The sequence below is a fragment of the Vanessa cardui genome, chromosome 23 (assembly GCF_905220365.1).
Source record: "Vanessa cardui chromosome 23, ilVanCard2.1, whole genome shotgun sequence".
Classification (NCBI taxonomy): Eukaryota; Metazoa; Arthropoda; class Insecta; order Lepidoptera; family Nymphalidae; genus Vanessa; species Vanessa cardui.
Genome location: NC_061145.1, coordinates 8,128,351 through 8,140,272, shown reverse-complemented (window position 1 = coordinate 8,140,272; position 11,922 = coordinate 8,128,351). Strand labels below are relative to the sequence as shown.

Below are 11,922 nucleotides of genomic sequence, written 5' to 3'. Positions count from 1 at the left end.
ATATTAAATACCAGTTTTCACCCGCGATTTCGCTTGCGTTTTAGAGGTTTCATTGTCATGTGTTAGGCGAAAAACGTAGCTTATGTCCTTCTTTGAAGTTTATATTTGCTCTATACAAAATTTCATCAAATTCGGTTCAGCGGTTTGTCCGTGAAAGAGCAACAGACAGACAAAATTAATTTTCAATTTTTATTAGTACTGATTAAAGATATAGCAAGTGTTGTCCAGTTATAATTAAATGTTAAACATTTTATTATGAGTGTAAATAAAATTAACATTTAAAATCCATTAACGCTACTCAAAAGATTAGCCTATTTAATTTAGTTTCGTTTATTCGCAAACGTTAAGCTGCGTGACAACCGCACGTACTGTCGCTTTCGATAAATTATTTAGCTATTACAATGTGAAACAACAAAAAGTCCTTCTTCAAAGATTTATTTATAAAATAAACGACTTGTGTGCTGTAGGGCTTTGTGTTACCATTTTTATAAGATACGCTAAAGCCAAACAGAAATAGTCAACCATTGTAACTGTAGGTACAACATATACAGTGGCGGATTTACCAATGGGCTAAGTAGGCTGGAGCCTAGGGCGGCAGAGCCTTTGAGCCTTTAGAGGTGCAGCATATTTAGCCCAAATTTGTTATTATCTTACAGAAATTAAAAAAAAAACCTTATACTTATATGTATACACATTACGTCTGTAATCCGTATATTCGTCACTACATAGCGGGTTGGAAAAATAATCTAGTAACTTACAGAAATATCAACCGGAAAAAGGAAAAAACCGATGTAGTAAGGACGATAGAATCATAAATGTTGTAAAAAAATGTAGGGGGGGGGGGGGGGTGTCAAAAAATGAATAGCCTACAAGTGGCAGATTTGTAAATCCGCTACTGAACATATAACAACATGTAATCGTATAGCCTGTATTTTTCCCACTGCTGAGCTAAATATCTCCTTTTGAGGAGAAGGTTTGGTGCATGTTCCACCATGCTACGGGGAAGTGGCAGAATTTCATTGATATTAGAACTAAAGGTATAAATGATACCATATAATCTTATCTCCCAAATTTTATACCATTTGTGACGTATGTGGCGGTGGTGACCACTTGAAATCAGGTAGCTCATTTGCACGTCACCTGTTACAAACAAAAATTACCTTCTCATTTGTTTTTGATCGAATTTATTTTCAATTATAAAATAGATACAAGAACTTAAATATTGGTGGTAGGGCTCTGCCAGATTCTTTTTTTTTTATGGTATAGGTTGGCGGACGAACTTATGGGCCACCTGATGGTAAGTGGTCACCATCACCCATAGACAATGACGATGTAAGAAATATTAACTATTCCTTACATCGTCAATGTGCCCCACCTACCTTGGGAAGTAAGATGTTATGTCCCTTGTGCATGTAATTACACTGGCTCACTCACCCTTCAGACTGGAACACAACAATACTGGGTACTGTTATTTGGCGGTAGAATAACTGATGAGTGGGTGGTACCTACCCAGACGGGCTTGCACAAAGCACTACCACCAAAATATTTATTTCTGTGTAAATACCACTCACACGTCACATTTTCTACCGTTAAACAGCAATACTATTTGTGAGTGTAAATACGAGCACAAGGGATATTAATAGTTCCCAAGTTTGATGGTTAATTTTACTACACGATGTTGACCAATTACAATAATGCCCCTGTTAAAATATTAAAAGTTATGCGTTTATTAATATTTAAATCAAAATTTATTTGCTTTATGTCAGTAGGATTTTACAAGCGTTTTTGAATTGTCATTTAAAAAGTATATTAAGTGAAGTAAACACCGTTCGGAAAGTATTACTACCGAGCAGAATCAGCAAGATATATAGATATTTTGAAAAGTTAATTAATTTTGACTTTTATACAGAGTACGTTTATTTACGTACGACTTTCAAACTCCGCAGATAAAACTAATTGATCATTGCTGTCTTGCGTACGAGAAATATTAACATGAGAAACCTATTAAATTACAATAGACGTTATTTATAGCTATTACAGCTTCGATACTCATAATAATATTCCCCTTATTATCATGAATATATGTAACATACAACATCAATGAAGAAATGAAAATGTTTTAACATAATATTAATTGTGTTTGTAACATTTAAAATTGGAACACTTGTCTTTATGGCCAGCTATCATTGCATTTTAAATGTATTTAATTATTATAATATTTGAATTTTATTTCGAGTTATCGAATTTAAAAAAAGAATGTCACTTACATTAAAATCCTTTCAATAGATGCAGAACAAAATTATTTGAATTAAGAATTGACTTTGTTTCGAATGGACTAAAGTCACTTGTATTAAAAAATAAAATTATTTTTAAATTGAATAGGTCGAGGCAGAAATAGTAGTTCCTAAATAAACTATAAGTCCGCTTGGGAGCGATCTTTCATAAGACCGAGTAGGTCGAGCCATTCATTCATTTATAAATATTGTGACACAGATAACAAACGAATTTAAATTCTATTTTTAAAAGCTTCTATTTAACTTCAACGTAATATGCGCAGTTCTAATATTAATGAGACATTGCTGGAGACAATTTGTAGTTACTTCCATGGGTTGTTGGTAACTCATGGTCTCATGTATTCTTCACGACATTTTCCTTAACCATTGATCACAAAATCTATATTAATAATAATTAATATTATAAATGTGAAAGAAACTCCATCTGTCTATTGCCCTTTCACAACCGAACCAATGACTCGAATTTGATGAAATTTGGTGTGAAGCAAACTTGAACTTCAAGAAGGACATAGGCTTCGATTTTTGCCTAACACATGACAACCAACCTACTAAAACGCGAACGAAGCCGCGGGCAACAACTAGTAAATTATAAATATAAGTGCACATTGAAATTCAGTTGTGCTTGCCTGGTCTTGAGGACATCATCGGTTAAGATGCACGCGTTCTAATGGGCGCTCTACACTCTCGCGAAAATCTCGCGAAAACGCGAGGAATACACAAGAAATATAAATGTGGAACCGATTCGCGGGTTCCCGCATACAACAACAACAGCCTGTAAATTCCCACATCTGGGCTAAAGGCCTCCTCTCCCTTTGAGGAGAAGGTTTGGAACATATACCACCACGCTGTTCCAATGCGGGTTGGTGGAATACACATGTGACAGAATTTCAATGAAATTTGTCACATGCAGGTTTCCTCACGATGTTTTCCTTCACCGCTGAGCACGAGATGAATTATAAAGACAAATTAAGCACATGAATCAGCAGTGCTTACCTGGGTTTGAACCCGCAATCATCGGTTAAAATGCGCGCGTTCTTACCACTGGGCCATCTCGACATCGCATGGTTCTCCGATTTTAGTAGGTTTTTTGGCGCGACCAAGGAGCCGAGAAGGCTGTAATGAGAATCCTTGTGAGTGTGTACAAGCTCTCGCGCGAAATCCTTGCTGAGATTCTAGCGTAAGTGTAGAGCGCCTATAACTGTTGTAACTGAATATTTAACGATTTTCAATCAGACAATGAAATTTAAATATTTCATTTTAGTTTAAATTTTTAACTAATTACAAGTGCTTACATATTATGCAGATTAAATACAATCTTGTTTTCATTCGGAAGCTTTAATAATCAGTTCATTTATTAATTAAAAAAATATCACAAGCAAAGGGCTCAATAATTACACACGTTACATGACTGAGAAATTATTATGTGCATCACTAATTTAAATCAAGACGTAAAAATAACTTAGATTACAACTACAGCCTGTAAATTCCCACTGCTGGGCTAAAGGCCTCCTCTCCCTTTAAGGAGAAGGTTTGGAACATATTCCACCACGCTGTTCCAATGCGGGTTGGTGGAATACACATGTGGCAGAATTTCTATGAAATTTGTCACATGCAGGTTTCCTCACGATGTTTTCCTTCACCGCTGAGCACGAGATGAATTATAAAGACAAATTAAGCACATGGATCAGCGGTGCTTGCCTGGGTTTGAACCCGCAATCATCGGTTAAGATGCACGCGTTCTAACTACTGGGCCATCTCGACTCAACTTAGATTAACGATAAAATAATAAAGAAAAATTTAATACATAACTAATATAAACGTCATTACTGCAAAATTAATGCTTAGAGGATATTGAATTCTATCAACTATTTTAAGGCCTGTATGTAATTAAAACTCGCACACATATGAATATCGCTTCGTAACACTGATTTAAATTACCAATATTTCAAGTATGGGTCAAGCAGTTCTTGACATTATATTTTGAGAGATTTATGCATAATTGGGTGCCGTACGTACATGCAGGATAAAAGCTTTAATACTTGTTCCACATTCAAAATCAAAAGTGTTCTTTTTTAAATATACAATTTTTGATATGCGTTAATGAATAAAAAAACATATAAGAACTCAACCTATTTTTATCTAATTAATCTATTTACACTTTCCTTACAGATACATTATCTAATTTGGAATGTAGTACGTTTATTAATAATTTTATTATTACTAAAATAATGTATACAAATATTTAATATTCATTTGATGATTATTATTTACAAAATTATTTGTATTATTTTAATTTGTGCAATGGATTTATAATTACGTATTTATTATAATTTACTATTATTTATATACATACATTTATATTTATTAAGAATTTACATTCTACAATATTCTTTTGTTTGGTTTCTTGACTAGATATACAAATTTAAGACAGTTTCATGGGCTGTTATTTTGAAAATAAAAAGATAATTATAAAAATATTTGATTACTTATATGTCAAAGATAGACTGCCAAAGATGAGAATGCTGAAAATAATACTGGCTTATAGTACAATACAACTTAGATGTAGGATCGGCAAGATCAATAAAACCGATTACTACCGATTTATACAACCAATAGAAATAGCTCCCTATCGCGCCATTCGACGCTGTTCATTGCTATAGATTCCCGCGCCAGTTCAACCCGAGAAAGCAAGTGCATGTAAATCGACGTGTCAAATTGACGTTTTTGTAAAGATCATATTCACATAAGAAATAAATATTGATAATTCGGGATAGTGTACTTAATTTGATTTTTGCCGATGCTATATTTAAGTCGTGTCGTACTTCTCGTTGGCCACTAAGGTCACACACACTAGTAAAGTAAGACGTTAGACGACAGTCAAACAAAGCTGTCACGCACACCAATATAATAATGATATATAAATAATCAAAGCATACAACAAATTGGAAGGATTTCTTTGTAGCATTACGACCATTTCCCGATATTAACAAACGTTAAAATTTAAAATAACCATATCATTTTTCACATTATCTCGTATTCCTTCAAAAAGTCCAAACTTGCAACAAAAAACAAAGAAAATTCGTACAACACAAAATCCGTATAACACAAATCTACGCAACGTCAAATCCGTTGACATAAATCTTCGCAACGCAATTGATGCGGCAGAAATCGCATCCGTAAAAACAACAAAGCGTGTTGTTGTAAATATGTATTGTTGAATTCAATAATTATAATTATGCATAACCTCCTTTTTTATTGTATTTCGATATCATAATATTATGCTTAGCTTACAATATTTATTAATTAAATATATCATCGATAGTTAAATGATAATTTTGTTGTTGTATGAAATAATTTGTAATTTGCGGTCGGTATCTGAAACGCTAATCAAATTGTCTGTTATTTGTAAATTGACTGGATACCGGAAAGCTTTTAAACATAAAACAATATCATGGATAGTTTGTGGAATATTCTTTGCTTATTAAAATGTTCTTGTTATCAATTAATCGGGTTTCACGCAGGAGGAATTTTGCCATACAAAAGTTGGTTTTCTCCACCAAAATACAGAATTTTAAGGTGATCTTCAATTAATTGGTGTAAGTTAATTGATCTGTAAAAGTGTTATGAGAAATTATTTTGTCGATTGAGTATTTTTAGAAGGAATAATAACATAATGTTAACACACATTACTATTTTAATTTAATTATATTAATAAAATTAATTACAAAAATGAAGGGCGTTTTCCATATTTATTAGTACTATTCTCATTAATATAATAATCGATTAAACTTTGGGTACAAAACAAATGACAAGTACCTTAAATAGTTTTTATACATAATATTGTGTTCTAATTTCATATATTAATACTAATAATTCATATATGTATCTATTGCTTAAAAAAGCACTATGGATTATTAAAATCTAGCGCTTAACTCGCTTACATTTTTTTATCGTAAGCCTCCAGAATGCCATCCGAAAATCCGGCGAATAAAAAGCGTAGATGAATGGATTTATCGCTGAATTGAACCAACCTAACCATGTAAGTATGTACATCAAAACCGAGTTGACATATTCACTTGGAATAAAAGGAGTCAGAAGGTAATATAAAAAGAAAGGCAGCCAGCACGCTACGAAACCGCCCACGACGAGGCTTAGAGTTTGGGCAGTTTTCGTCTCTCTTCTCAGAGATGATACTCTGTTCTCCATGTGTTCTTTGACTGAGCAGCTTCTGTGTCGACTGGTGCCTTTATATTTGAAGTTTGATTTGAACGTAATATCGTTGTTGAAACGCGATTCCTTTTCGGTATTTGAGCGGTACTTGGATTGACGGCGTTTTTCAGTTCGGAAACAGCATGGGCATTTCTGGTCGCTCTGGGTGGAGCATTCGCTGTGCTGTGTTGATGTTTTCGAAGGTTGCTTCGAAGCGCTCTGCCGGAGGGATAGTTTGTCTGAACCGGAATCGGACTCGGTACGGATGCAGGATAAATTGTTTTTCTGTAACAAAATTTACTATGAACAAAAAACTTCAAGTAAGCGTATATTTTTCCACAAATATATTTTGTACGTTGATTGTATCTTTACTTTGTTTTACATTATATTTTAGTACAAATTGTAGACTGTTAGTACAAAACAAAGATACTTAGACAAATAAGAATATTTTGTTTTCATTGTAAATATGTTTAATTACGAAAGAAAGATAAGGTTTTTTTATTTTATTATTATTGTTATAAGTCGTATTTTGTGCCAGGTAGTATTCCAATCCAGAATTAAGGATTATGACAACAATATTTATAGTATTTAATACAAGTGTATCTTGGATTCTAAGAAGATTATGTACATACCTTGTTACATTTTGTACTACTTGACAGTTGCTGATGACGTCTCGCCACCACACAAGATATCCTGGCGTAGACGTACACCATGACGATCATGGGTAAGAAGAAGGAGCCCATTGCGGAAAAGACCACATATCCAGGGTTTTGATTGTACCGACACACACCACCTTGATTGTGGTCGGGTTCATACCTGCGAAAAATGCAATTCATGTATAAAATCAGGTTGAAAAAAATTGGTTCATGACATGCGACGATCTTTTATACGCCCCTTACTAATCAGCAGTCATGTGGCACTATAATAATAATAATAATAATAGGGCTTTATTCTTGGCATAAGTTTCCCCACTTTCCCAAACACGGTTGTATTTTAATTTAAAAGGTATATCCTAAAGTTGATTGTGCATTGACAATGTAAGGAGTGGTTAAAATTTCTTAAGACGCCAACGTCTATCCATATACGGAGGTCACCACTTACCCTCAGGTGGCCCAATTATCTGTCCGTTTTATATCACGTATAAGAAATAAACAATCAATCATCTTACAAATATTATAAATACGAAAACTTCCTCAATTACTCAATATATATTACTCAATCACGGCAAAATAGCTGAACGAAACGGAATCATATTTGGCACACATAGATTATAGTGTGGAATAGTACATAGGTTAGTTTTTATGCTGGTAAAGATGTACGTAGTAGCACTTCCCCAAGCCAGAAATTATATGCCACTCGAAGGAACTTGTTTCTGTTATAGATTCAAAGATTAATTATTATTCTATTCCCTTACCAGCCAAACATAGGTGGACAAGTTATAGCACCAGCTGCAATCCATACAAATAAAATCATAGTCAGTGCCAATTTCTTCGATCTTCTTCTTCTGGAATACGACAGTGGTCTTGTCACAGCTAGATACCGGTCCACGCTGATTGCGCACAGAGAGAGGATGGATGCAGTGCACAGAAGAATATCCAGACTAATCCAGATGTCACAAAGTATCCAGCCCAGCTCCCATCTACCTTTAAACAAATTGAAATATATTTAATAAAAAAAAAATACAACGCAAAAATAAAAGAAGGAACGTGACAATCCATACATAGACACGAGGTGAAAAAACTAATTACACCTAGTTTCTACAAGTTAATACATCCTTCCTGGGTCACTGAATTCGTTTTACATTTATAGATAAAATTCTAAAGTTATAACATTAAAAAAATTAAATTTGTGTTTAAAAAAACTATAGCTAAAAACTGTAGCTTATTTATCTATGTTTTTTGGACACACGCTTTTGGATATATCTGATATTATATTAAAGCTATTAAAGGGATGATTTCATCAATCGGATCATTCTCAGTTGCAAACCGTAGGTAGTGGTCAAAATGAATACCTATGCTTCTAAAGCACGTATAGCCATTACTTCCACACAAGAAATTTTTCTTGTAATGCCGCTCAGCGTAAAATCTCAATATTCCACCTGTTTGCACTCACAGTGCATTGCAAATCTAGAGTCCATGATAAGCCACTTTGTTGGAAATTAAGTTAGATCAAAAGTGCATGGAATAAGAACGCCTTTTGTTCGTATAGTTGCAATATTATAATGCAGAAAATGTACAGAATATTATAACAACTTAAAAAAAAATGTTTGTATGGCAAAGTCTGGTATATATAAACTTTGTAGAAGACAGCATATCTCCAGAGCAATCGCCTGAAGGCATTCAAGTACAGTGCAAGTAAACATGCTAAAAATAAAACAAATGCCTCACGCTAGTGCAAAGGTCGGAGGTCTGCAAATTTGCAACTAGATACTTATTAATAAGTAGCCATATTAAAAAATAATTCATAAACATTATATTACAAAACATTAGACGAAAAATTTAGTTAATAATACAAATGTATTAAGTATTTGAATTTTACATAACTAGTAAATATTCGAATCGTTATGAAGATTGATTAATTTAGTAGTTGATTTGATTGATAGCGAACTGACTATCATTGCGATTATTGTTGCTTTATTTTATGATTGTGTAATTTAGAACTAGCGCGCACTGGTAACATTTATCACGGTGATTGTTTCGTCACTCTTGTCAAGTCCTATGTACAGATGCAGACACAAATCTCACCCACTTGTCACGTCGTAACGTGCGCGCACCTCCATATATATTATACGACAAGAGTGACGAAACAGTCACCGTGACAAAAGTTACCAGTGCGCGCTAGTTCTAAAATGAAAAGTTCTGACGCTTTATATTCGGACCGAGTATGGTAGTAACTTCTACCCACAGATAATACTTTGTCGCACTTATAGATCGTGGAGATGCGTTATCGTGAGTATGTTTACTCCCTATGCTTACAGTACTTTTCATTTTAGCTACATTAATATTATAAATGAGACAGTATCTTTTTCTGTCTGTAGCTCTTTCACGACCAAACCGCAACGTGGCACGCTTCATGGCACTTTACGGTGCATTATGTGATAATGCTCTAACAGCTCGGAACATGTTCCTCAGAGTAATACGTAGTTAGCATACGGTGTCGTGGATAGCAGTGACGCTTCTCACAGCTGATCCGCCCTGGGAACTCTAAGCAGAGTTGCTCACAAATATATACCGATTCCGAGTGGAGGGCAGAGTGAATCACGACCATCTACGGTCTGCAGACGTGAAACAACGAATTGAACGAGTGAGGAGAGTTCGCCATGCTTGGAGTAGGGGGTTCTCTGTACCCCAGGATCATCACAGTCTCATGTACATTACAACACCCCTCTTAGAGTCGGAGTGAGTACTGCTCTTCTTAGCAATAGATACAAACCTACCAACACCCCCATTCACTATCACTAAATAAGTAATACAAGATACACACTTAAAAGGTTTCGGAAATTTACAAACACCCATAAATTAAAGCCGAATCAGTTATGTTATACGACCACAAGAAATTGAATGTGCGACCGAATCTCATAACTTGAAATTGCATTACACCGTATATGGAGGCTCCGCAAACTAGAATGCAATAACGTTCTACAACAAACAATTTACACAAGATTTGCAAATATCATCTGCAAGCTTTAGTTGGCTTTATGCATGTTAACAATTAGATCACGTACTAGCTGATACTAGGGGAAAGCTTCCTTAATATTATTTAAGTATAGAAACATTTTATATGAAATTTGCATAGAAAGAAGAAAAAACTTAGAGATTACCACATTGAAAAATCACATCATCATCACATCAGCAGCCTGCAAATTTAAATTTCAAAAAACTAAGGCCAATTTGAGGAGTTTCGTTTCGAGTTTCAAGTTTTGGAACTTATTCAACCACGCTGTTCCATTGAGAGTTGGTAGAATACACATGTTGTAGAATTTCTATGAATTTAGGTGGGTTTCTTCACGATATTTTCCTTTACCGCCGAGCACGAGATGAATTGTAAACACTAATTAATCACATGAATATTCGGTGCTTGCCTGGTTTTGAATCCGCAATCATCGGTTAAGATGCACGCGTTCTACCCACTGGGCCTTCTTGGATCATTGGAAAATATGAGTTTGAAATTAATTCTTCGCGAGAGAAAATATCGTGAAGAAATCCGTATACTTGATAAAATTCCTGTAATATTTACCTCACCTTTACTGACTTAACTATTCATTCAATTAGTTGAAACTTTCAAGAGTTCATCACTTAAGTTCACATAAATTTAATTGCCTTTAAAAAAAATTCTAACTTTTGCACTAAAGACTTTTCTAGTTTGTATTTTTATTATAATAACAGAGATAGGTGGAAGATGTAATTGGTCATTTGAAGATTTGTGGGTACCACTACCCATAGACATCAACGCCGTTAAAAACATTAAATATTCCTTAGATCGCAATGCGTCACCAACTTGGGAGCTAAAACGTTGTCTCTTGTTCCTGAGTTTCCCTTCTAACTGGAAACAAACAATACTAATATTTTTGTTTGTAAATATAATATAAAGAATGTCTGTTAAGTAGGAGGGGTACCTCCTACTTAACAGACATTTCACAAAGACCTACCACCGAGTATATTGCAGATGTAAGGTCAGTGTGTATCTTGTACCTTTTTAAAAGCCAATGATTACATTGCATATTAATTATACAGCCAGGAAATTAAATACGTAAAGTAAAACTCTTAAAGTTGAAGGCTTAGAGCTAATTCTACTACAGTTTGAGAAAGAACAAAATCCGATACATATAAACAGTTCGTCAGTTCAACCAGAGAAAGCAAGCGCATGTAAATCGACGTGTCAAATTAAATAATATATTATAACGACATATTATATTACAAGTTATTACGTTTGTGTAAAGATCATATTCATATAAGAAATAAATATTGATAATTTGGGGTAGCGAACTTAATTCAGATGTGATCGGTTTTACGTATTTTACCTATACTACATCTAAGTTGTGTCGTACTATAAATGACAACAGATTTGAACCCGTAGTCTCCAATTAAATTCACTGAGCTTTCTAGGCATGAGTCTATTCAATTAAGATTAATATACATAATCTCCAAACATCCGTCTATAATACGTCACGATAACATGGTCGAGATAGCCAAAGTTACATAGGAATATACATATAATATATATGTATTTGCAAATTGAGTGGAATCTTGCAATTTAAATCCATCCGGAGTTTCGGGATTCCAAATGATATTTCGAATAATATTGCTGAAGTAAATTAAATAGAGTCGAAATGATCCAACCGTTAACACGCTTGAACCCCAAACGGTGATTGCGGGTTTAAATCCAGACGAGTAACACTGATGGTTATGAATTGGAGCTG

The 11,922-nt window shown here is 34.2% G+C and overlaps 1 protein-coding gene across 1 annotated transcript in view; it reads right to left on the bottom strand.

The window, feature by feature from the left end:
- Positions 1–6,193: 6,193 nt before the first annotated feature.
- Positions 6,194–11,922, bottom strand: part of LOC124539668 (alpha-1A adrenergic receptor-like) — a 68,647-nt gene continuing 62,918 nt past the window's right edge. The window contains exons 3-5 of the mRNA XM_047116984.1: positions 7,918–8,146; positions 7,136–7,319; positions 6,194–6,788 (exon numbers count right to left, since the gene is read on the bottom strand). Coding sequence (XP_046972940.1) covers positions 6,216–6,788; positions 7,136–7,319; positions 7,918–8,146 — 986 coding nt within the window. The 3' untranslated portion in view covers positions 6,194–6,215. The remainder of the gene's footprint in view (positions 6,789–7,135; positions 7,320–7,917; positions 8,147–11,922) is intronic.